The sequence below is a fragment of the Penicillium cinerascens genome (assembly GCF_028974065.1).
Source record: "Penicillium cinerascens strain IBT 15544 chromosome Unknown contig_24_segment0_segment0, whole genome shotgun sequence".
NCBI lineage: Eukaryota > Fungi > Ascomycota > Eurotiomycetes > Eurotiales > Aspergillaceae > Penicillium > Penicillium cinerascens.
Window position 1 is genome coordinate 2166599 of NW_026695290.1, and position 24888 is coordinate 2191486.

Consider the following 24888-nt stretch of genomic DNA (forward strand, 5'->3'; position numbering starts at 1 on the left):
TGAAGCGAGAGAATGAAAGAAAACAGACAACTCTCCGGAAATACCCTCAGTATAGAGCCTCTCTGGGCCTTGACACTCGAGGTTGGGGATTCGAGATTCGTCGCTTCAGCACGCTTTCCCTCTCAAGAAACCCCACCCACCTACCCAAGACGAGATACTCTCTCTCGCTCCCCTTGAGCAAAATGGGACAAGGGAGATTCCATTACACAGACAGCGAGCCAGAAGCAGGGGAAGAAACCCCTCCAGAATGGTGGCGCTGGTAAGTTCTGAGAGAGTTTTCGAACCAACTGGGACGAACATGACAACCGACGTACCTAATACTGCACAGCAACGACCCCCTGTGCACTTGCCAGAAAGCACCAGAGGTACCTCCTAAGGAGGCTCTCGGGCTGCTCATGTACGATGCAGAACCGGGAAAGATGAATCAGCTCCATGGACCAACCACCCAACTCGACGTTACATTTGACATCATCCTCGGTATCATGCGTCTGAAGCAAAAGCTTCGTGATCCAAAAACATGGCCAGAAGTACAGAGCGTGGTGACAGTGGAAGCCAACACAATGAACAGCGCCTTCGTCAACCTGGAGGGTCTTGCCGATAACTCTCTTCTGTTTACTTTCAAGCTCCTTTCGGCTGATCCTGCAAAAACCAAAGCCAACCCCAAGACTAATGGAATGAATACGAACGGAACAAACACCAACGGAATGAAGACCAATGGAAAGCAGAAGAAGCATAATCTACGACCAAAGCTAACACAAGAGATCTTGGGATTCTTTCCTGACGACCAGACGGCCGAATGCCCACTCTTCAAAGCCGTGAATGAGAACACCCACAACGAAAAGACCCTGCAACTTCATCTTCCAGAAAACCGCATAGACTCATGGCTGACTGCTGCCTTGATCCTGCTCACGTACAGGGAGATCAACCCCACGATCTGGTACCGCGTCACCACCAAACAGAAAGAAAAGGGCATTGCAGGACTCAACTGGGTTCAGATCCGAGAGAAGACGGCACCGATTCAGACAACACTGAGTGACGAGGCAAGGGAAAAGTGCCGACTCGCCTTTACTGAGGAGCTGGCAAGGTGGGCTGCTATTGAACAACAGGCTATTCGCCTTGGATTGCAGGGCAACCCTACGCAGGGATATGTTGGGTTCTCGGCCATGATGGATCCGACCAAGCATTCCCAATTGCGTGCGGGGGATCTGGGATTCAGAGGCTGATATGTTTCATACTTGTGGGTTGAATTGGGCTTTTCGGGGGCGAATGATGGACTTGTGCCAGTCACCGGATATGAATACTAGGAATCGTTCTACTGGGGGCTACTAATAGCTCTGGACATGATTTGACGACATAACGGCTACGAGGTCGATAGCAGAATAAGGTGTTTCAAAGTTGATTTTGTAGTGCTCTTCTTATAAACATATGTCAAGGAGTGGAGATTGTACTCCCCGTTCGCAGACTTGAGAAGAGTGTTGATCTCAGGAAATAAAGCAAGGTTATTCGTTAAAAGTACAGGTCAGGTAGATGATAGAAGAAATGCAACCGTATTAACGCCATGGTATCTAAGATGGCTTACTTCCGGTTGTTGCTGCGCATGCCCAGAATCTGGACCATGCGAACAAAGATGTTGATGAAGTCCAGCTCAAGGCTGACACTCTCGCTGACAACATCACGCTTCATGTAGCCGCGCTCGGCCAGGCGGGCGTGGTGTAGGATCTTCTGAACATCGTACAGGGTGAAGCCACCGAAGACAGCCAGACCACCGTACAGCCAGATGCGCTCAGACCACATCAAAGTGCGAGCGGCGGTGGCGGGCAGAACCATGGGGGCGAGACCGGAGAGAGCAACGAGGGTAACACCAGCAAGGAGGGGACCTCCGAGGTACAGGTACTTCTCCTGCTTGGCAGTGGCACCGACGAAGGCAATGGAGCCCATCAGACCAACGGTGTACAATCCAGCGCGAGCGAGCAGAGCAGGGTTGTAGAACATCAGAGGGGAGAGGAGCGCAGCTTGGGTAAGGTTGAACAAGGTCCAGCAGCCGTACTTCATGACGTAGCTGATTGGAAGTTAGCACTGTCATTCTCTATCTTAAATGATGGATTTCCAATGATGACGACTTACTTATCCGGGGAGGTGTAGAAAGTTCCATACATCGCGCCAATGCTGCCGACCAGGCCGACACCGAGGACAAGCCACGGGTTCATGGCCATGAGACGGTACGACCATCCGTTCATGTGAAGAGCGCGAGCAGCAACGCCAATGATACCAATACCAAGTCCAGTGTGCATGAAAGTCTCGTTCAGGAAGCTACGCTCGTAAGCGGGCATTCCGCCGTCCTCGCGGGTCTCACGGTTGAAGACTAGGTTGGTTGCCAGGATGGTACCACCGACGATGGCGCCGCCGTACAGCAGCTTCTGGGTGAAGCTACCCGTATTAGCATTGAAAGACTGCTGCATGTAGGTGCGACGGAAGGCATTCTGGAAGGTCTGGCGAGACTTGGCGAAGATGGCGGACGAAGCCCCGGAAGGCTTTGCGGCCTGAGTGGGCTTGATCGGGGAGTTGTGGATGAAGCGAGCGGTGTTCGAAAGCTTGGGTACCTGGCGAAGTGCCGAAGGCACCGCGAAGGGGCGCCGGAGGAAGAAAGCCATGACGATGATGTCGAGAGTGAATGGCAAGAGGGAGGTTTATATCCGGCGGGCGCCCCGATGATGGCTGATTACGCACCGGGCAATCGGCTGCTCTTAAGTCCGAAGCTTCTGGAAGCGCACGTGACAGAGTGGGATGGCAGTTTTTGGATATTCAAAATACGTCATGTTCTGATCGTAGCCCTACTTTAAGGCACTCACTGTTCACCATGGCACAGCTGGAGACTATCGACATCCCTCACCTGCCCTTGTCACTTCCGGTGCATGTGGCGCTGTACCGCAATGTCGAAAATGCGGAGTTACTGAAGCAGGAACTGCTTGCCGGCAACTCGGAGTTTGAATATGCCTTGATCGATGCTAGCATGGTATGTGCACAGCCACTTTTGAATAATATTGATGATTAATTCTGATGCAAATAGGTTCTATCGCGAGCCCACGCGATCACAGCCATCTTCAGGGCTGTCAATGACTACATGAATGACCGGCTCAAGTCCCGCAATGTGCACTCGGAGATTGTGTTCTCATTCAGCTCAACAAACAATGTATGCTGCACTCTGCAAACTGCTACCTTCCAAGAAACTAATGTGCATAGATTGCGGATTCTTTCCGCAAGTTCGGCATTGCCGACTCCACTAAAGATCTGCTGGTGGTCAAAGTCTCTGTGACCCCGGAGATAACCCATGACTCCGTAGCAGCGCACCTGGAAGCTTCTATTAAGGGAACACCAGTGCCGTTTGATGATGAGACATTGTCGCAGATCTCTGACGTCGCAAAGATCAAGAAGTTCTACAAGCTTGGTGCCCTGCCGGACCCCAAAGCCACTGGTCAGGCTAATGGCACCCACGCTGATGATGCCAAACGTCGACTGGAGCTCTCGTTGCTAGGTGCTATTGCCTTGAGGGGATCATGATAGAATGCTCCATACTGGACGGTCTCCATACGAGCGAGGCTGCTGCTTGCGCAGATCCCATCATAACCACCGCCAGACCCTCGGGTGTGGATTTATCGATCCTCGGCTCCAACACTTGCTGCCCGGAGTACTCGAACGTGGGGTCATTCTCAAAATTGTTCTTGAAGACGGCTTTTTGCCCAACGTATTGTCAAAGGCGCAAGAACAGTCCTCGACGACCCGGATTCAACATGCCAAGTGGCATTGGTCCGTAACTGGCACCGATACCCCTGAAAAGCTCATTCAAACCCGACGCATGTATCAGGTTAGTATTGACCGATGAGACAATGAAACGATACTACGAGATCTATGAATCATTTTAAATCTACTGCGCCTTGAATGCTTCTAATGCTTCGAAGAATGGGCTCATATTGGGTTTTCAAGTTGAGCCATGCCATTCGTCGTTGAATCGTAGAAAGAGCTAGATACAACTACAAGATTTTCCTTACTTGACTTCAAGGCAGGGTAGTTGCTAAATAAAGCAAGATTTATTGTAACGAGGGTCCAAAATGCCGAGCGTTGCCCTGCCCAACTAGTTGTTCTTCCCAAAACGGCAGTCCAGTTACTTGCCAAGACTTGCGATCGCCGCCGCCCCAGCGCATCTTAAACGCGACATCCTCAAATCTCTCGACGCGCACATGAACGATTTAGCGGCCATTTTGTTGGCCTCGGTTATGGCAACCGCATGCGCAAGTCGGATGTGACACTTTAGAGCTTTAGACGCGCCCAGATCTGGCCTTCATCATCTTCAACGCGCCGCTCGCCACGATGACGAACTCTGCGGATGTTATTGTCCTGTCCTCTTCTCCAATCCTTCTTCCGCAGACTCACACGAAGACTGCAGTCGATTTGGAGAAGACACATGGCATATCACCACGAATTGAAACGCCACCGTCCCTGCCCTCGCCCTCGGAACTGTTCTCATTGCCTTCGCGCTCGCGATTCTTCCCCCAGCCAAAGGTCACGGACGACACGCCTAAGACGAAGCGCCTGACGATGAATAAATCTGTCACCTCGGATCCTAATGACAAGGATGCGTCGATCAAGCTACGACGGAAAGCAAAGAAAGCAACGAAGGAGCCAAAGTCGAGCCGCCTGGGCGACATAGAACCGGACTCCCTTGATTTGCCGGACAACGTTGCCAAAAAAGTCACGGGACTACCGAAAAGTCGTCCACGGAAGAGCACGAAGGCCGCGAAGAGCAAAGAGTCGGGTAATATGACTCTAGCCGGCAAGGTAACCAAGACGAGCAGTGAACCTCAGGCAAAGAAATCGAGCAAGACTGGGAAGAAAACTGCTGAAATGACGTTATCCCCCGGTGAATTTCCTGAACAGTCTGGCTTTAAAGCGTCAAGTGCTCGGGAGAAGGATGAGGAATTGTATTTGGACAAGGCCTTGAGAAGAAGAGTGGATTGGACACCACCAAAAGAGACCGCTACGGGAGAGACTCTCGTGGTGGAAAGTGATGACCAGCTTGATGAAAACCCACTAAAATGTACAACGAGTGGACTCGGAAAGCTCTTCTCGGACTATAATTACTCTGGGTCAAGATCGGAGACACGCGAAATTCGTTCAAGTTTAATCGGCGGTGGACTGACCAAGCGAAGGCGTATAGAGGTATGAGATGCATGGCTCCCAAGGCCTATGTTGAGGATGTTGGCTAATATATTCCAGTTGGTGGACCCCCAAGTTTACCCACCGACCAACAGAGTCCTATTGAATGATGAGTCTTCAGTCCAGGAGGAAGACTCAACGTCGTCCGGTTCTAAACCCAAGAAGAAGCCAAAGAGCCGGAAGCGTTTCACGACTTTGACGGCCCGAATGACGGCGCAATATGCAGCCAATGATGCCGAAGAGGATATGATGGATGATATTATCCCAGATATCGGAAAGGCAAAGTCTCGAAGAGGCAAAGCCAAGTCGGCGGATAAAGATCCTATCTTTACTGTTCTTTCTCCCGAAGCTGCTGCCAAGTCCTTGGAAAACCAGGATCTCATGTTTGGGACCTGCAGTCAGTTGGAAAGGGAAGACTCTCCTCAAACCCTCAGGGAAATGCAGCAGGCCATTCGTGAATCAGAGGGTCTTGTTCCTAGGGAAGGAGAACGGAACACTGCCTCGGATGTCGTATCTCGACGAAGTGGCACACGGAACCTATGGTCTGTTGCTTCTCGAGACACAGAAGGGTCTTTGGTACAGACGGAGCTTCTGGACATGATAGATCTCACAGACGCATCCGAAGTCCCCAAGAAGAAAGAAAATACCGCGGCCATTGCAAAACTTCGTACTTCGGGAACTCGGCAGGAGGATGATTGGCTCGACCTTGACTTTGAGAAGCTTGATTCATCTTCCAAGCAGAAATCGCAGTCCGAGAAACGTTCCAAATCCGCGGCGAAGCCGAAACCTGCAGCCAGTTCAGAACCAGTGGCATCCGGTCATGACATTCAAGCGAATGTTGCCAGTAGTCAACGAGCAGGCTCTCAGCAGCCTTCAATGCCGCATTATAGTGGATTCACAGATGCCGAGCTGTCCAGTCAAGTTGCTTCCTTTGGATTCAAGTCCGTGAGAGGCCGCAAGAAGATGATTGAGCTGCTTCAAAAGTGCTGGGTATCCAAGCAGGGAAGTTCGGCACCGGTGATTTCCAGTCAAAAACAGCACGTTCCCGCCTCTGCCCAGACCGCGTCTGAAACAACAACGGCCAAAGCAAAAGGGAAGGCGAAGTCCAAGCAGAGTACCACAGTGTCCACACCAAAAAAGAGCACACAGAGAGCCTCGAAGGTCGGGAAAACTGCACAGCCATCATTCATGGACGTGGAAGAAATCCAGGATTCCGAAGAGGAAATCTTTCTCTCCCCAAGTCAAGTGCAAAAACGATACACCGAACTATTTTCCAACAATACCAGCTCAACCCTTGAGCCTTCTCTCGAAATCTTGACAAAGCAGTCACAACACCCGAGCCCAGCGAACCGGGAAATCACTACTGTCAAATCCTCACGCACTGCAAAGAAAGTGACATCCTCAGTTGCTTCCAAAACCGACAACACAGACCCTTCCAAGTGGAGCAGTCTGCCAGATCTATCCATGCAGATCACCAAGGCTGTACGACATCAGTCCCAGTCCTCCCATCCGTCAACCCACGCCGGCCGAATTCTCCCGAAATGGCAAGAGAAGATCGTCATGTACGACCCGATCATTTTGGAAGACCTGACAACTTGGTTGAACGTGGAAGGTCTCGGTATGGTCGGAGAAGACCGTGAAGTCAACACTGGGATTGTGCGGAAGTGGTGCGAAAGCAGGGGGATCTGCTGCTGCTGGAGGAAGAATGCAAGTTGATGAGAGCCGCATCGGCCTGGACATTATTGGAGGTTATTTTGCAGTCGTTTGGGTCTGATATGCGGAATTTGATACCCCGAAGACTTGGCCAGGGCCTCAAGAGATAAAGATAATTGATTATACTGCTGCATGGAAACAGCCTCTACTTCATCTACGTCTTTACGCATAACTCTACAAAGCAGCAACCAGAATAGAAACACAAATACCCTTAGCCTAGGTATTTCACAAGAAAACAAGAAAACCCCGAAAAGGAGAAGAACAAAGTCCCGCAAAGAAAAAAAAAAAACAAGATCGGTTCACGGGACTCAAAACCCCCCAGCGTATTGTGCAGACACCCGAACCACAACTCCGTGAGATAGAAAGTTCATGCAAAGGCAAAACAGCAATGACCTAAGTCATTGTACCACATAATAAGGGAAGCGGCTGCACCAAGTCTGAGGGACGAATTCAGGAGCGTCTAATGGGTAGACCCGCCAGAACCGTGGACAGGACAGTACTCAGGAGCATAATTCTGGCAGGTGCAGCCAAGGAGGTTGGACTGGCCATCCTCGTAGAGGAATGGCTGCTTTGGCTGGTCAATCTCCAGCACCTGGAAAAAGAAAAAGAAAACAATCAGAATCAATAACAAACGAAAACAATGAAACTCATGAAGAGTGATTGTAATGAAAGAATTTGAAAGGGAGACTGTGAGTTGGTTAAAGGGGCAAAGACAAGGCAGTAGTAAGAGTTAGGGTTCGGGCTCGGGCTCGGGCTCGGGCTCAGAATCGCGACGACATACCCCGCTGTTCAGCTTTACCAAACCCCGATCTGAGTTGTTGGACTGAACAGGGGGATGTCTTACCTGGAAAGGCTCCTGGAATAGCTGAAGCTGTTGCTGGTAGTTGTTCAGCTGGATATGCAGATGCTCGTTCTCCTTGGACAGCCGGATGTTCTCCTTATCCAATGCCTTGACCTTCTCTTCCAGCTCATTGACGGTTTCCTTGAGACGGCCAGCCTCGCCACGAACGCAGGTCTCGCCGGTGACTACGTCAGTCACCTGGCAGGGCAAGTTGGCCGCTCGGCAGGACAGGCAGCCTTGGATATCACTGTCGCAGCGAAGTCGGCGAACCTATTTCCGGGTCAGTGTATATGAGTAGATATCTCCATGAACGTCGAGAGAAAAAGAAGTCACCGGAGTTAGATATTTACACGTACCTTGCAGCGGTCACAGGCCTGTCGAGTGCGCTTGGTCTTGCTACTCAAGGCTTCCTCACGAGCACGCTCAGAGTATTGCTCCGGGTCTTCATCGGCGCTTTTGCGGCGGCGCTTTCGGGGAGTTTCTGGACTATTGACGGGGCTCCCTTCCACTTGCTGGGGCTGCTGGTGCTCTTGCTTGACCCGACGTTGACAATAATCGCTTGTCGAGAGAGCTGCGGAGTCGTTGGAGGCAAATTTGTTCGGCGGGGTCTTGGGGGGCTCCCGCTCATCCAGCAAGCGCTGGAGGTCAGCGAGGTCATCGCTGGAAAACTCCTTGGGATTCACCCAGCCAGACATACTGAAGTATGCAACGGGCTGGTGAAGGGCAGAAGCTACTAGGAAAATAAAGACCAGGGTTAGTTGGGGCAAATATGTCCTGAAAGGGCACTGAAGAAGCTTCTTGAGATATTTGATATCTCTAGTGGTTCGAGTATAGATGATGGACCGTTCACATACCTGCTATTGATGTTTGTGGATATCACAAGATCTTGTAGATTGTATTCAAAGACACAAAAGGAAGCAGGGCAGAGGGGAGGTAGAAGGGGGAGGGAATATCAAAAGCGCGTCGTGCAGTAAACAGCTCAAGAACACCGGAGATGGACCACGACGCGTCAATACTAGCGTGCATTTAATGGCCTCAAGTTGATACCTTGCCAGCACAAGTTCTTGTCTGGTATAATATTAGTATTCAGTTCCGAAAACTGCCTTTCGCCTTTCCTATCATCGGGTGCTTTCTTACTAAAGAGCCCGGCGTCAATAAAAATAGTATCCATAGTTTCAGCTTCATCTTCAGGAGGACTCTCATTATTCAGGTGTCCGGGTAAATAATACCTTTATTTGGACTTGAACTTGCTGCACCAAAATGCTCCATGAGAGTACGCAGTTGAAGATTCTGCTTTCTGCGTTTGCCTTTCAGAACTATACACGGGCCATTGGGGATAGGCTATGTTCGACCTATCCCAAACTTCCATTGAATCAATAAAGGACCCTGTCTATTCCCAAGCGCTTTCAGGATTTCTCTATCAATTGACAGAATCATTCATCAACGATGAACAAGAAAACCGTCTAAAAAGATTACCTACTGGAAAGACTCCCAAAACCATAATGATCATAGCACACAATAATAAAGTATATTGTCCAGGTATTTCAGAAACAGATATTCAGTATCAGAATATTTAGAGTACAGTGACCCCAAAGACACAACCAAAGAAAGACATAGGCGGATGCAGCATTATTTCATTAATGGCAACCAATAAAGCGTTGAAAGGCCATTCAGCATAATTAAAACATCGAAACTGAAACCAAGAGAAGCAGATGCTGTCAGACTTTAAACTCCTGCCATGCTCGCCCAGCCCAATAACCAGAGAATCCGAGAATCGAATCGGAGAAACGCAAAAGCCCGAATCGTGAGCCCACTCTATACGGGTAGCCAAGAGAATGATGTGTTTCCAAGTACCCTAGAAAGCGCTGTACTCCCAAGTAAGACAGGTTGGAATATGAATAAGTTCAAGAAATCGAAAATGAAGAAATATAAGGCGCAATAGTGACAGTATTAAATGGTGGTACGATGTGGTGATGAGTCTCATCGGGAGTGTCTGTTATTCGCGGCGACTGTTTCGAACTCGATGCGCGATTGATACCGCTTGGCACTGCCATCTTCGAGCCAAGATGTGAGGTTCTTGCATTGGCTCACGTCGAAGGTCCGAAGTTGGTGGCAGCCCTCGGCAACAGCCTCAACGCCAACACCAGTGACACGGACGCAGCCACGCACGGACAGATATTCCAGGGACAGCAAGTGGAGGCCTATGCTCCGTAGAGAAGGGTCGGAGATCGCGGAACCGCAGAATGACATGTTCAGATGTTTAAGATTTGAACATTGGAGGGCGAGAACTTCAGTTGCCGTGTCGGAAAGTGCACAACAGAAAGACTAAATTTTTTGGGGTTAGTGACTTGTAAAGTGATGTTAAAAGTTGTTGCTGAGTTCATACCAGATCCAGCTCTTGCAGCTGCTTCGCGGCATTGGTCAGATGCACGATGGCGTTATCTGTCAAGTATGTGCAGTCCGCAAGGCAGAGTTTCCGTAAGTTGGTGAATCGAGCGTTGCCCCAATACTGGAACCCCTGGTCCGTGATCGTGGTGCAACGAGTCAAGTCCATTTCCTCAAGTCGTCCTGCGGCGTGCGAGGCAATGTGGTGCATCGACCGATCCGTGACGTGTTTGCAATACGATAGCGTGAGCTTTTTCAACTGCGGACAGCCATAAACGGTGCAATCTGCTGTTTGTATGGTGGGCTTGATGGATGCGCTTTTGCCTTCAATCTTTTGATTGCTAGGGACAACCCAACCAATGATCCGGGCCATGAGTGTATCACCCACCTTCCGGCAGTTGCTCAAATCTACCTCCTGCAGGCCAGTAGCTTTACAGGACATCTCAAGAATAGCGGAGGCCGTGACATCCCAAACACTCTTCATCTTCCATGAGGTGGAATTTGGTGCACAGGTCCTCGCCAAGGCATTGAAGCCCTCATCGGTGACATGGAAGCAATTGTTGATATTCACAGAGCGAGGGCGATTTCCAACAAAGGGGCAGACGATCTTGACGAGGACATTGTCGGTGAGCTGGCGATTATACATGCTCAGGTCCAAGTCGCGAGCCACATCTGGTGATTGAGTCAAGATCTCTGACCAATGGGATGATACGCCGCGGAGTCGAAGTAGATGGTGAAGTTCCAAAAACTGGAAAATATTCAAGAGCACGCTATCGGGAAATATTCCACGATAAGCATCACCAAAGGAGCGGGAATTTTGGCGTTTGGAGAATCCCGCGTTCTCTGGAAGGGTGAAAGAGGAAGACCTAGCGGAGCGTGGTTCTGAGGGAGGAGAGGGTCGAGGTTTAGGTTTTTCACCCGAGACTTCGTCTGGCGTCAATGGTGCAACTGATCCGCGTCGACTTCGAAGCCGAACCTTGTCTAGCCCCAGGCTGAGATAAGGATCGGGATCGGAAGGCCGTAAGACCGCCTCATCCTGGTCTTCCACCGGAGAGGATTGGTGCGGGCCATCCAACTCCGTTTCAGTTAAAGTCAACAAGGGCATTGAACGTCTCCTAGACGATCTTATTTTCAGTTGATCATCGATATTCAGATCGCCCATCGGTGATGGCTCATCAGCTGCATCCGACATGACCACATCACCATCAGCAGCTGCCTGAAGCCTCTCTTGAGCGGTGCGTTCGACCTGCTCGCGAATCTCACGGGGACACATTTCCCAGAATTTGGCTAGTACATTTCCACTGAGCATGAGGCACTCGACTGCTGTGACGGAGCGAACGGTTGCTGTTCTCCGAGGTGCGAGTGATAGACTGACCACTTCCCCGAAGTATTGGCCTTGTTTAAGTCGAGCTTTTATTTCGACCGAATGGTGGCGAGTTCCATTTGGCTGATTGTTTTTATGTTTGGAATCGTTCCTTTCAGTCACCACCTCGACTTCACCACGGACGATAAAGTATAATTCACGACCATGGGAGTCTTGCTGGATGATGTCGGTGAATGGAGGAAACGAAGCTGGCTGAGCTTCAAGACCCAGGAAATGAAGGATGTCCGCTGGAAGCCCAGAGAAGAGAGGTAGCTCTTTAAGCAAAAGGCGAACATTCACCACCCCGTTTGCTAGAGCACTGGATGCATCTCGGCGGCCCGGGCTCGGTGACTTCCGCTTCTTATATACCGACTTGAGTGTCAACTCCTCTTCGTCTTCGGTGATCATCAAGTCTTTGGAAGAACCTTCTCTCAACCGTTTAGAGCCTCGTCGCACCGGGCTGGGAGTCGGATCGTCCACCACTGGTGCAGAGGTCTCTTTCTTCTTCTTCTCTAGAATCATCAGTCGTTCCTGGGCTTCTTCCATAATCGCCTGCTCCACCTCCGGGAAACGCGGCAAGATGTTTCTGAAATCCTCTTTGGAGAGCACGACCAGCATGCATCGAGTGCGAGCGACGATGGTCGCGGTGCGCGGCCGATCCATCAGCACGCCGATCTCTCCAAAAAAGGCACCCGGCTTCAACTCGGCATATACGCTCTCGCCATCACGCGACGTGACCGACACGGCACCCCGCACCAACCAATATATCGCTTTCGCATCGTCGCCTTCGGTCAAGATGTAATCGTTCGGGGCGTGGAGCTGCGGGCGTAAATGTTGCCCGACCTCAATCAAGAAGGATTCCGGGGTCGCCTGGAAGAGGGGGAACGAGCGCAGCCGGTCGACGAGTTCTAGCGGCAACTCTTTGATTTGGGAGGAGGCTAAAGGCGAAGGCCGCACCGGCCGGTTCGGGTTCATGACGGAATCGAAGGAATGGATGAGGGAGACGGCGTCGGACATGGGGACGGCCTTGGTAGGCCCCCCGCTGGACCTTCCATGGCGACGCATGATCGATCACAGCTATATGAGAGATCAAATGGAAGCTCCGGTAGGCGACAAGGGAGGTAGGCCCTTTTTGAGGGCGTCAATATAGCGATGACGTCGACGAAAGGAGCGCAGGTGTCGAGCTTGCCGTCGGCATTCTTCCACGCCCAATGGGTAGAGACGTGGTGCTAGCAGACCGGCATCAGCAGAGGGGAGAATGGAAGTGGAAGTAGGAGCTTTCGCTGCAGGGAAGATCCAAAACGAAGAGTGTCAGAGCTCACGGACGGGGTCAGGCAAAAAGGTGGGGGGTTTCCGACTCAGCGACGTCAAATGCGGTTGAGCTCCACCGATCATCTGAAATCCTTTGGAAACTCTACTCTGAGCTCCACTCTGTCTACAGTGAGTTGTGATAGATAGGATAGATAGAGCCAGGCCAAAGTAACGCAAGACCGATCGAGATGATTCTTTTACGAACACCTCCCTGGTGGGGAAACAAAGCGATCAACTCTGCGCAGATCGCCGCATCCTTCGGTGCCTGCAGAGAGCCACCGGCGATCTATGCTGGCTTTACACAGGGATGGATTTATCCGGATGCTTCATTTTTGGGCGATGACATTCGAAATTGAAGGTTTAGCGATACGGTGATGATTTTCATCGGCAAAAAGACTTCCACGGGACGCTAAAAGCAGTAGTCCAAATCCGGGCTTCCCCCGAGCCCCTCCAAACATGCATAACAGCTCTTGCCTTCCAGTAGTCCTGTGCTTTCGGTTGCAAATGTGCCTGAACCTCTACGGTTATAACCCAGTCACGTGCTCCATCCACGTAAGGATGCGTTAGAGAAAAGTAGAGAATTTCAATAGATTGGCTCTGGGTATCAAATGCAATAATAACACAAGGACAAAGTGATGCACAACGGAAGAGTGCCAAGTCGCTCAGCATTAGAAGCCTGTACACTTCAGGGGGATGGGTCCTCTAGAAACCCTGAGGCTCCTTGCCTGCCATGACACATGACTGAGGCTGCTGTGCTCGGGGGAAATCCGGCTATACCGGGACTATGCTGCATTGAACCACTCAAACAACACGTCCGGTGCCTTGTTCATGTCCTCGCTCGCTTCACAGAAAACAAGCGGAAGCAAGTCTTCGGGCTTGATGGGGCGCTGTGGGTTTCGACCGGCAATAATGGTAGACTCCATATATGCAGAGAACTCGGGCGCAGAGCAGCCCAAGGTATATATGACCCATGCTAAATCAGATGGATCCTTCGCTACTAGCTTTGGACCGACGGTTACCCATGAGGAAATCCACGTATGTAGGTCGGTTCCCTTTCATCGACTCCAAAGCATCTTGACACAATCCATACACGAGGCTCAACTTCAAACCAAGCTTCGCAGTGCGTGCAGCAGTGTAAACATCGTGGCGAGCTACAAACCGACACGAGTCAGTATTGTTCTTTACTATTCAGGAAATCCGGAACTCCCTTACCTAGTAAACTGTATATTCCGGAGAATGACAGTCCCGCCGTTACAGTTGACAAGAAGTCTCTCTCTTCATGCCGGGCATAATCCACCGTCTCTTCGAACAGACAGAATGCAAGCGCACCAGCACCGAGCTTGGAGCCCATTTTTATGGCATCCTTCACGCCGCCCACCACCGAGATGTAGTTCTTGGTCTTGTGATACTGGAACCACCCGGCAGATGTCGTAGGGAATCGATGGGCATTTTCTGCACGGAACCGGAGACCGGCCTTCTTGCTGCCATGATAATATCCGAGTACCGCGCCCGACGTGAACGCGGACATGGTTGCATAGGGAATGCGCTTCTCGACATCGATGCCTAACCGGGGAGGGGTGTCGGATTCGAAGAGCTTGTGCCAGTAGATAAGCTTAAGGAGGATTGAATCATCCCGCGAGGAGTCGGGTGGTGGGTGTTGGGTCTCCATGCTGGAGCTTGTGTGAGCAGATGAGCGTTCGACGTGGGTGCAGCACAGCAGAAATTCAAAGGCGGCAGTCGGAGACCCGCCACGCCCTCTTCTCCGCCTCCGTCACTCGGTCAAAACGAGTTCACTCGAGAACTTCTACATATTTCACCGAATCTGCACAATGGTACGTGCTGAGTTGCTCCAGCTTTCTAGTTTTTACATTCGGGGCCCCCGATTTACTAATTCTTGACGGAGCAGCCGCCAAAGCAGGCAAAGCCAGACCCGCGCTCTTCCACGATCCTCTTTAAGAAGCACAAGACCACAGTCCTTCTCTCGCTTCAGTCCCATGAATCTGTCACATCGGCCAAGGAGAAGCTTCTCCAAGCCCTGAAATCACGGCATCTCAGCGACATCAATGGCGACGCGGTTCCCGACAACCCTGCGCAGATAGAGCTCGGCGTGCCCGTGGACCGGAGCGACCTAGAGAAAGGCTGGATGGGCTTAACAACGGACATTCCGGGTGAAGAAGACGGCTCAAAAAAGAACGGAGGAAAAAAGAATGCGTCAGATACTCTGCAGACTGCAGGACTCCAGAATGGTCACTCAGTCGCATTCCGCTTCCGCAAAACGGGCGCAGGTGATGAGCTCGACACGGACATGGAACTCAATGACCCTGGCTGGGACGTAATCATCCCGAGCTTCGATGACGAGGAAGAGGCATAGGGGCAACGCGTTACGATTCATAGACAAAACGACATCGGGCTCATGGTGGTCCAAGGCGCTGGCGGATAGGAGGATTACTCGCTTCAACTACTTCTATATGGTGTTTGATTAGGCTTTGGCATTGCAATTATGAATGAACACGTTGGTCATAGTACCTTGAATATACCACGGGCTACGTCAAAGGCACAATATTTAAGGGTGCTATGGTCCATTCGCAACCGATGATCTCTGTGTACATCGATCATTAATCTGAAATAATTCATACAGTAAGGGGTCGGGATCGTGTCTAAGCTTTCTTAGCAGACGCAATGTACATAACGGTCTGCTGTCATCGTAGGTGATTCCCCACAGCCCGTGACAGCTGTGAGACGTATGAGCGCGTGGAATAACGGGGATCTGAGCGTGGCTCATACCTGAAACGCATTGTTACCCCCAGACGATAACCCGGCTAGCTTAAATGCCACACACTGATCGCGTCTATCGCCACTATAAAACGGTTGCTCGGAGCAACCAGGAGGGACACCGCGCACCCGCATCAACAAATGAAATCACGGCCAGGAGTCTTTTCGGAGAATACTGCATCCCATACTCCATACGCCTTTAGATCCACACATTCTTCGTCTTCACATCATAACCTTCGACACAACAGTCCCCTGGCCCTGCCGACCCCAGGGTCCGCATCGACACACCGGTCCCGTAACACCGCGACGAAGGGGGGGGAACGACACTAATCCGATACGACACCATGGCCGCCTCCGATGGCGCTTCCTCTATTTCCGTCACGGTTCGAGTTCGACCTTTCACCATCCGAGAGGCCGCTCAAATCTCCAAGTGCGACGATGGCCCGCTCTTCCTGGGCGATGGGTCGCTGGCCGGCAAGCCAGCCCCGAAGCTTAACCAGAAGGGGATTCGATCCATTGTCAAGGTCATTGACGACCGTTGCCTGTGAGCCCGGATGCAGGACCTGCAATGTGACAAAGTGCTGACTCGACTGCCAGAGTATTCGACCCTCCCGAAGACAACCCCGTCCAGAAGTTCTCGAGGAGCGTGATTCCAAATGGCAAACGCGTCAAGGATCAAACATTCGCTTTCGATCGGATCTTCGACCAAAATGCCTCCCAAGGCGAGGTGTACGAGTCGACTACTCGCAGCCTTCTCGACAGCGTTCTCGACGGTTACAATGCGACTGTTTTCGCCTATGGTGCAACGGGGTGCGGAAAGACCCATACCATCACCGGTACAGCTCAACAACCGGGTATCATCTTTCTTACGATGCAGGAGCTGTTTGAGCGGATCGACGAGAGATCGGCTGAAAAATCTACTGAGGTCTCGCTTTCCTACCTGGAAATCTACAACGAAACTATTCGTGACTTGCTTGTCCCCGGCGGCAGCAAGGGCGGTCTCATGCTCCGAGAGGACACCAATCAGTCTGTCTCGGTGGCTGGTCTGTCAAGTCACCACCCGCAAAATGTTGAGCAAGTCATGGATATGATCATGCGAGGCAACGAGTGCCGCACCATGTCCCCAACCGAAGCAAATGCAACCTCCTCCCGATCCCACGCTGTCCTTCAAATCAATATCGCCCAGAAAGATCGGAATGCCGACGTTAATGAACCTCACACGATGGCAACCTTGAGCATTATCGATCTTGCCGGTAGCGAGCGAGCCAGCGCGACAAAGAACCGAGGCGAGCGGCTATTCGAGGGTGCCAACATCAACAAGTCTCTGTTGGCATTGGGAAGCTGCATCAACGCCCTCTGCGACCCTCGGAAGCGCAACCATATTCCCTACCGTAACTCCAAGCTCACCCGGCTGCTGAAGTTTGCCCTTGGCGGAAACTGCAAGACTGTCATGATTGTCTGTGTCAGTCCATCCAGTCAACACTTCGACGAGACCCAGAACACTCTCCGATATGCGAACCGAGCAAAGAATATTCAGACCAAGGTTACTCGCAACGTATTCAATGTCAACCGTCACGTCAAAGACTTCTTGGTTAAGATTGACGAGCAAATGAATCTGATCAACGAACTCAAGGCCCAGCAGAAGGATTCTGAGAATATCGCCTTTGCCAAGTTCAAGAAGCAAACCGAGAAGAAGGATGCCGTTGTACGCGAAGGTGTCGCTCGCATTCGCAATGCCTATGAGCACACGCTGCCCGAAAGACAGGATAAGACTAATAACATGCTCAAGCTGAGACAAATTAGTCGCCGGATTGGCATTTTGTCCTCCTGGATCGCCGCTTTCGACAACGTATTGGCCTCGCGCGATGATGAGGAGGGCCTGGCGAGTCTGTGGGCGATCCGCAAGACGGCTCAGGGCATTCTTCTCGAACTCGAAGGCAGCAGACACCATTACAACCAACGATTATCGAAGAGCACTTGGGACCGCGCCGTGAACTCAGCGGTCGAGAACGCAATCAAGCAGCTCCAGGAATTCGACATTAGTGATAATAGCGACTACGCCAATCTGAACAGGGAGGCCGACCTTCTTCGATCGAATGCGGAGCGTGAAGCTCTGGCTGCAGTGGTAGATCAAGACAAGGCTGGAGAAGCCGCAGCCGTTCAATTGTTGTTGCAAGCTCAGTTCGAGATGATGGCCTCGATGGAGGACATTATGCAGCTCAATGCTTCCGAGGCTATTCAGAAGGGACGTGTCATGATTACAAAGATGCTGGACAACTGCTCAGACACGGCATCCAATCTCGTTAAGCCGGACGGTAGTTTGCCTGCACTTCCCACTCTGCAGAGCCCGGTCAAGGCAGCCAGTCCTCCCAAGCCAAAGAAGCGATTCAGCATGGTCAGCATGCCACCGCCACGGACGAGTCTCACTCCTGCTGTCCAATTTACCCCAGTGGCTCCTCCATCTCCCACGAAAGCCTCGCCCCGTCGTCGCAAGGTTGCTGCAGGCCGGAAAAGCGTGAGCTTTACACCCAAGAAGAGCCAGGCCAAGGCCGCCAAGAGATCTGTCCGCTGGAAGGATGACGAGGACGACGGTCCTCTGACCGAGTTCCAAAAGACACCTCAAAAGGCTGCTGAGTCTGTCGATTCTAATGACGAGGCCAGCTCTGAAGAGCCTACGTTGCCTCGGGCATCATCTCCCATTCCTCGAAACATCCCACGGGTAGTCAGTCCATCCGGCGCCATCTCTCCAGCGCCGGTCCCAGCCGAGTCGACTCTAAATGTCCAGAAGAACAACAGCCGGTTCAAGGCTGGCTTCCTGTCCAAGAGAGTCGGTAGCTCCCCTCTGGCGCCACCGCCCACGACCAGCCTCCCGCTTTCTGATAGCGAAAATTCTCCCCTTCGCGACATAGAGGGCAGCAGCTTTTTGAACCGTGCTTCGACAGAGCGGCCATCCCGAATTGCAGTCCGCAGCCCGAGCGGAAACTTTTCTAGTAGCCCGGTGTCCGATAGCAAGTCCGAGAACAAAGGCAACTGGAAGGATGACAAAGAGGAGGCGATCAAGATCAATTCCGCTATGCGCCGCATCTCTAGTGGCCAATTTGGCCCAGCTTCCGGCGGTGGCTCCCTCCGTGTCCACCGGCGCCGCAGCCCTAGCTCCAACACCTACGGCAGCCCCCCCAGCGACGGCAACATGTTCACCGCATCTCAGGCCCGGCGCATGGTCAAGAGCGAGAAGGAGCTCGATGCTAAGCCTCGCGTGCTGAGCCCTCATACTCTGCCTGTGATGAAGAATACCGCGCGGCGGACAACTCTGGGCGGCGATATCCGGCCTCGTCATTCCAGTCTTTCCACTCGGGATGCCATGCGCCTCAGCGCGATGGCCACGCCCATTGTTGACCGCAACTTGCGGTAGATATTTTGATTTGATGACTCTTTCAAGGTTTATGGGAACGGTGTACTGGTACACGGCATACGGCGTTGGCGTACGGGATACCAATTTATTTTTTTCACTGCTCTCCACCCTCACCTATGGATTTCATGACGACTTTGTTTTGTCTTTTCCAAGGTTATTTCTCTCGTGTCGTGACTACGCTCGACTGCGCTCATGCGTCAGTCGATGTTTTCTTTTCTTTTCACTTGACATAGTCTTCCTCCATGTGTACATTAACGATGTTGCTCTGTTTATTACAACGTTTCGCCATGATGGCTCGTACACTTTTTCCACATTCTAGATCTACAGAGTTCAACTGCCAAGTGTATAGGGCTCAAACAGACCGCGGGAACCCTAATCTCGAAAGGCAAGGTACAGTAGTACTGTACGACGATCTCCCAGGTATTTCCGCGCTGCTTTGTCAGAATGAATGACGCCACTGGGCAGAGCTCTAGAACATTTGCTAGCTACTGTCGACCTCTCGTTAATTCCAAATCATTTCTATACTTAAACACTTACGTTCTTCCACTTTCAACCAGAACCACGTCGCGTCAGCTCCTGCTTCCCCACTTCCCTTGTACCTTCCCCACCAGAAATTCTTCAGATGTCCTTCGCCGCACCGGCCTCAACTTTCTTCTCACGACTTCTGCGCCCATTCTCCACGAGCTCGCCAATCCACTCCCTGAACCCGGAATTGCAAGCGCGCAATATGTCCTCCACCGAGCAAGCCACCGTCGCCGCCGGCTGCTTCTGGGGCGTCGAGCACCTGTTCCGCAAGACTTTCGGTAACGGCAAGGGCTTGCTGGACGCGAAGGTCGGCTACAGCGGTGGCAACACCTCCTCGCCTTCCTACCGCGCCGTGTGCGGCGGTGATACCGGCCGTAAGTGCCCTGCATATCGTTTACCCGGAATCTGCGGTCTTGGGCGCTTTCCCAGCTAACCGCGCTTTTTTGTTACCGCAGACGCCGAGGCTCTCCAGATGACCTTTGATCCCTCCGTCGTGACCTACCGCCAGCTTCTCGAGTTCTTCTACCGCATGCACGATGCTACTGCGTTGAACCGCCAGGGTCCGGATGTCGGCACACAGTACCGCAGTGTGATCTTCACCCACGGCGACGAGCAGCAGAAGATTGCGAAGGATATTACGGATAAGGTTAGCAAGGAGTGGTTTAAGAAGCCTGTTTCTACTCAGGTTGTACCTGCGGGTCAGTGGTGGGATGCCGAGGATTACCACCAGCTTTATCTGAACAAGAACCCGTCCGGTTATGAGTGCCCTGCCCAGTACGTGAATACCTTGATATGCGTCAGTTTTGATTGGAGTACTAATTTGCTTTCTACAGCTTTGTGCGCAACTTCCCTCCTCTTTCGGAGTGACTCGGCTCTAGACTTTGATGGTTGGGTTTTATGGGGGAAAATTTGAATACCATGACAGAAGGCAGAACAGGTTATGGCATGTGAAACGACACTTGAATGCCCTCTGCAATAGGGCAAACGTTCATTGATGTATAGTTGACTTGGATTGTGAACATCGCCTTGAAGTTAATGCATCCATTGTTTGTATTTAATGGTCTATGTTATCTGATCAGATAAGTTGTCTTGACTTGGCAGACCGATGTCTGTTAATATCTAAATATTGAGTGGGAAGGGAAGTCTAGAGGGTATAAAACCAAATCGTGATCTCATCCGCGAACGACGAGACCATAAAACGACACCGCCGATGGAATCACTATCCCCCAAAATATGGCCTGGTAAATGCTGCGATCATCCCACCCAGCCATATGGGCCGCCATTCTCGCCGCCGTACCACCAACAATACCCATCCACACAACAAAGAAGCCTAGATCATTCCACCGCTTCCAAGCCTGTCCACGCCTCGACAGTTCCGAAGTCGAGCGCATGGACGTTCCCCACCCGTCTTGGAAAACTGTCATCAAACTCCAGAGATGAATCATCGGCAAAGGAATATTGTAGAATAGGAGACCAGGCACAATCCACAGCCATGAATTACTCGGTCCCCGGTCTGGGTTGCGGGTGTAGTTGTACATGAGCGTGTAGGCGATGCGGATGCCCACGTCGTACCAGTTGAAGTAAGCGAAGCAACGACCGGTGAACAGGTAGTATAGAATGTATAGGAAGCCGAGAAGAGGACCGAATTCTCGCTTGATAGCGGCCCAGAAGAAGAGCGGGTTGGTTAGGAGGTAGAGTTTTGGTTGTTGGAAGGATTCAATGTGGCCTGCTCGGCTCCAGCGGACCTTTTGGATGTGTCAGTTATGTTCAATTACCAGTGGAAGAAGGTCTTACCTGTTGCATGATCCACCGGCTCAGAGTTGTTGGGGTATCTGTTGCAGCTAGCGTGTCGGATACATAGGTGACAGTCCAGCCGCGCATGAGTAGGTTGGTGGTGAGATGGCGGTCCTCGTTAACCACCATTCGGTGGCTCAGCACGGTCTGAGTATACCAGGGATATAACACAGCTGGGAGAGCGGATACCCGAAAGGCGGAACTAGGGCCACTTTGGCAATCACTGGTGCCAGAAGACGTCGAGGTCGAGCGTGTGAGATATAACTCCGACCAGTAGACCACACTGCCGAGCTTAGTAGTCGTGGTATCATTTTCGTTGTGTACGATCAATCCGCAACTGGCCCCTCCAACGTGGGCATCTCCCGCAATGGTTTCAATGGTGCTGCGAAGAGAATCACGCATGATAAGGGTGTCAGAGTCGGACGACCAAAGATATTCAATACCCAGCATCTCGGAGATAACGATTGAAAAGATGAAAGAGGTGAACATAATGCCCTTCTTGTGAAGATGAGGCTGGAACAAGCATAGCTTTGTGATACCGTCGGCCTGCCCCAGTTTCAGGTCGTGCTCGGCCAGGACCTCACGAGCCAACTGGCAGCAGTGCGCGATGGTTGTCTCCATATAGGCCTCAGGAGCTTGAAAATTCCCGTCAATAATCGACATCTTCTCGAAATTCTGCATGGCAACTTCGCCAAAGGGCTCGTCGATTTGAATTACAGCCGAGTCGTTAGGAAAGACCTGTTCATCATGTTTAGCTTGGTGTTTACAGATATTTTGTTGCGAGATTCATACGTTTTGGAAAACCCGAACCATCTCCATGTCGGGTACATCGTCCCCATCGATGCCCACAAGGATGAAACGGCACTCCGCCGCAAGCTTGTAGCTATCCAAAGCACGGGCGAACAACTCTGGGTCCTCGCGGTATCCCACTATAGCGGCCATGCATTCGGTGACTCGATCAGGACTCGCGGATAAATAGCTGGCTTTCTCGGGATCTTGAACGGTCCGCGAAGGTCCCTGTAATTTTCGGCGGCGGGTCTCATTTGTGAAACGATTGTACTCGGCAGCAAAGATAGTCAACAGAACGTCTAGCGTCAACGGGTGACGGGTATATGCGGTGATGACAGAGTAGATAGGGAGCACAATAATGCATCCCATGAAATTAAGAAACTGGCGAAAACGAGAGACGTCCGGTCCCCGTTGCTGGAACATGGAGAACCGGCTGGGAGTAGATACCTTCTCACTGAAAGTATCCATGGTGACACTCACAGAGAACAATAGGGATTAAACAATAGGATAGAATAGTTATCAAAAGGAACAAAATTAACGAGAGTAAATAGTGAACAAGCGAGTGTTGATTGAACTGGATAAAAGACGCCGGTTTTCTTCAAGGCTCCTCTCCACCTTTTTCCAAGTCCACTCCAAGCCCCAAAGGGCCACCCGCTGAGGCGGGCCATTGTTCAGGTCAGACCGAGTCAGGGTAGTATCCACTAGTTCATGTTAGTCAACGGTTCCAGGGAATGTTCAGAAGGGGTTTTCCCGGGTACGCAGGCAGACGAGACATTTTTTCGTATTGTTCCGCGACAAAGCCAATAGAAGTTGCGGAAAAGGAGCCGCATGTCAGCGCTAGCGCCCATAGTGATCTAGGGCCCGGACTAATTCAACCGAACTTCATCTAATTATGGGCCAGGTGTGAAAACCCTGAAGAGCGGGTGAGATAGTGGGTCGTTAGTGGAGTTACATCGCATTCAACTATCTGATGAGCCCCATTTGGCTGCCTTGGCGTGTTGAAGATGCTAACAGAAAAAGGAGTCGCGATGGGTCATGAGAGCTTTTGCAGTCTTCAAGTATGCAGCACGCATTCTACAAGGACAACCGTATAGTCCCCTTGGGGATTATGCTGTTGACTTTCTTCATCTTCGTCTATCATTTCGAACTTGATCGTCAGGGCCCATTGGGCGAGATCCCCGCCTCGGCCGTGCCCGCTACGTTCGTCGTTGAGTCTTCGCGACAGGACGATCCGGTGCCATATGTGGAATATTTGGAAGATGAGAACGACCCCGTTCACCATGTCGCTCCTTCGGCAGTCCCTTCAGCCGCCCCATCGGGTAAACAGAAGGTCTCGTCGAGCAGTTCTAGTTCTCTACATAAGCAAAAAGGCTTGACTGCAGATGATGTTGTGCTGATGTTCAAGACCGGCGCCACGGTCTTGTGGAAGCGTGTTCCCATACATCTGGCGACTTCTCTCTCACCAAACCGCATCAACCCCGACAACATCCTCCTCTACTCCGATTACCCCGAGACAATTGGCTCATGGGACATCATCGACATTTTGGAAAACACCACAGAGAAAGTGCGCAGCTCTGAAAGTTTCCAGCCGTACCTTCAACAAGAAGACTACGAGTCGCGCCAGAACTATGCCGAAATGTCCAACGTGCCCGGCGACGCTGCTGGTCCCCCGGGCGGCTGGAAGCTTGACAAGTACAAGTTCCTTCCAATCGTTCAACACGCAGGGCGCAACAAGCCCGATGCTAAGTGGTATATTTTCATGGAAGATGACTCCTACATCTTTCTCCCCAATCTTCTGCCCCATCTGGAGAAGTTCGACCATCGCGAGCCGTGGTACCTTGGCAGCTTGGCCTGGATCCATGGCGACTTTTTTGCCCACGGTGGCTCCGGATTTGCACTGTCTCGAGGCGCGTGGGAGAAGAGCTTTGGAAAAGATCAGCGTATTGTAGAGCGTTTCGAAGAGTTCACGGAAGCCCACGGTTGTGGAGATCACATCCTGGGCCATGTGCTGAAAGAGTATGGAGTGCAGTTCGGTGAGACCGCTGGTGATAGTCGCTTCCGCTATGGATTCAACCCCGAAGCACACTGGTCGACCTGGTACGAGCCGGCCAATTGGTGCAAGCCGGTATATAGCTGGCATCACACTCACGGCAAGGACGTAGCGAGATTCTACAATCTAGAACAGGAGTGGGACTTTGAGAAGGTTCGTCATCCTGGAATCCAATTGAGCTACCAGAACGCTAATACACAACAGGGTCCCTTGAGATATCGCGACATTTTCAAGGCGTTGGTCGCCCCTTACCTGCGCTCCCGGGTGGAGTGGTGGGATAACTGGTCCTCCAAGTATGAAATCACGTCCAATGTCGCAAAGGATGCCCAACCACCCGCCTCGGTCAAGTCCACCGAGGTCTGGCGCGGTGCCTGGGGATCCGTCGATGCCTGCGAAGCCGCCTGCACGGCCTGGGCCGAGTGTGTGCAGTGGTCTTTCTACGAAGACCGGTGCAAGATGGATAGTATGATGCTGCTGGGGAACGGAATCCCGCAAGGTGACTCACGACGCCAAACGAGTCTGCCTTGGGTCAGTGGCTGGCTACCTCGACGAGTCGAGGCCTGGGATTGCCAAGAATAGATTAACGCAGTGTACATAGAGTAGGACGATCATAATATGCTTATTGTTAGGCCTTTGAATCACGGATCCCGCAAGCCTCCACAGCCATAAATTGCTTAAGAACTCCAGTAGGAGGAACACGTCCATAGATCTTCCTATATCCA

At 51.6% G+C, this 24888-nt stretch overlaps 12 protein-coding genes across 12 annotated transcripts; 7 read left to right on the forward strand and 5 right to left on the reverse strand.

Moving 5' to 3' along the window:
* Window positions 1-182: 182 nt before the first annotated feature.
* On the forward strand, window positions 183-1223 carry N7498_003918 (uncharacterized protein; the record flags this gene model as incomplete). The annotated part of the gene is made up of 2 exons (XM_058450980.1): window positions 183-259; window positions 329-1223. 2 exons carry the CDS (start codon window positions 183-185, stop codon window positions 1221-1223), a joined length of 972 nt encoding a protein of 323 aa, XP_058310442.1.
* Window positions 1224-1575: 352 nt separating this feature from the next.
* Window positions 1576-2651, reverse strand: N7498_003919 (Bax Inhibitor family protein; the record flags this gene model as incomplete). The annotated part of the gene is made up of 2 exons (XM_058450981.1): window positions 1576-2059; window positions 2125-2651. The coding sequence occupies 2 exons, from the start codon at window positions 2649-2651 to the stop codon at window positions 1576-1578; spliced, it is 1011 nt and encodes a 336-aa protein (XP_058310443.1).
* Window positions 2652-2857: 206 nt separating this feature from the next.
* N7498_003920 (EKC/KEOPS complex subunit CGI121/TPRKB) lies at window positions 2858-3589 on the forward strand (the record flags this gene model as incomplete). Its single annotated transcript, XM_058450982.1, has 3 exons — window positions 2858-3013; window positions 3068-3190; window positions 3241-3589. 3 exons carry the CDS (start codon window positions 2858-2860, stop codon window positions 3556-3558), a joined length of 597 nt encoding a protein of 198 aa, XP_058310444.1. The 3' UTR covers window positions 3559-3589.
* A 776-nt stretch (window positions 3590-4365) lies between these two features.
* On the forward strand, window positions 4366-6927 carry slx4 (the record flags this gene model as incomplete). The annotated part of the gene is made up of 2 exons (XM_058450983.1): window positions 4366-5214; window positions 5272-6927. 2 exons carry the CDS (start codon window positions 4366-4368, stop codon window positions 6925-6927), a joined length of 2505 nt encoding a protein of 834 aa, XP_058310445.1.
* A 727-nt stretch (window positions 6928-7654) lies between these two features.
* Window positions 7655-8460, reverse strand: N7498_003922 (putative C6 finger domain protein; the record flags this gene model as incomplete). Its single annotated transcript, XM_058450984.1, has 2 exons — window positions 7655-8035; window positions 8122-8460. The coding sequence occupies 2 exons, from the start codon at window positions 8458-8460 to the stop codon at window positions 7655-7657; spliced, it is 720 nt and encodes a 239-aa protein (XP_058310446.1).
* A 1285-nt stretch (window positions 8461-9745) lies between these two features.
* On the reverse strand, window positions 9746-12578 carry N7498_003923 (uncharacterized protein; the record flags this gene model as incomplete). Its single annotated transcript, XM_058450985.1, has 2 exons — window positions 9746-10090; window positions 10152-12578. 2 exons carry the CDS (start codon window positions 12576-12578, stop codon window positions 9746-9748), a joined length of 2772 nt encoding a protein of 923 aa, XP_058310447.1.
* A 1224-nt stretch (window positions 12579-13802) lies between these two features.
* On the reverse strand, window positions 13803-14493 carry N7498_003924 (uncharacterized protein; the record flags this gene model as incomplete). The annotated part of the gene is made up of 2 exons (XM_058450986.1): window positions 13803-13975; window positions 14037-14493. The coding sequence occupies 2 exons, from the start codon at window positions 14491-14493 to the stop codon at window positions 13803-13805; spliced, it is 630 nt and encodes a 209-aa protein (XP_058310448.1).
* A 160-nt stretch (window positions 14494-14653) lies between these two features.
* Window positions 14654-15195, forward strand: N7498_003925 (uncharacterized protein; the record flags this gene model as incomplete). The annotated part of the gene is made up of 2 exons (XM_058450987.1): window positions 14654-14656; window positions 14731-15195. 2 exons carry the CDS (start codon window positions 14654-14656, stop codon window positions 15193-15195), a joined length of 468 nt encoding a protein of 155 aa, XP_058310449.1.
* A 745-nt stretch (window positions 15196-15940) lies between these two features.
* Window positions 15941-19008, forward strand: N7498_003926 (kinesin family protein; the record flags this gene model as incomplete). Its single annotated transcript, XM_058450988.1, has 2 exons — window positions 15941-16140; window positions 16194-19008. 2 exons carry the CDS (start codon window positions 15941-15943, stop codon window positions 19006-19008), a joined length of 3015 nt encoding a protein of 1004 aa, XP_058310450.1.
* A 622-nt stretch (window positions 19009-19630) lies between these two features.
* N7498_003927 (peptide-methionine-S-sulfoxide reductase) lies at window positions 19631-20400 on the forward strand (the record flags this gene model as incomplete). The annotated part of the gene is made up of 3 exons (XM_058450989.1): window positions 19631-19907; window positions 19989-20307; window positions 20367-20400. 3 exons carry the CDS (start codon window positions 19631-19633, stop codon window positions 20398-20400), a joined length of 630 nt encoding a protein of 209 aa, XP_058310451.1.
* A 298-nt stretch (window positions 20401-20698) lies between these two features.
* Window positions 20699-22584, reverse strand: N7498_003928 (uncharacterized protein; the record flags this gene model as incomplete). The annotated part of the gene is made up of 3 exons (XM_058450990.1): window positions 20699-21278; window positions 21328-22065; window positions 22120-22584. The coding sequence occupies 3 exons, from the start codon at window positions 22582-22584 to the stop codon at window positions 20706-20708; spliced, it is 1776 nt and encodes a 591-aa protein (XP_058310452.1). The 3' UTR covers window positions 20699-20705.
* Window positions 22585-23224: 640 nt separating this feature from the next.
* N7498_003929 (uncharacterized protein) lies at window positions 23225-24745 on the forward strand (the record flags this gene model as incomplete). The annotated part of the gene is made up of 2 exons (XM_058450991.1): window positions 23225-24319; window positions 24371-24745. The coding sequence occupies 2 exons, from the start codon at window positions 23225-23227 to the stop codon at window positions 24743-24745; spliced, it is 1470 nt and encodes a 489-aa protein (XP_058310453.1).
* Between the last annotated feature and the right edge of the window lie 143 nt (window positions 24746-24888).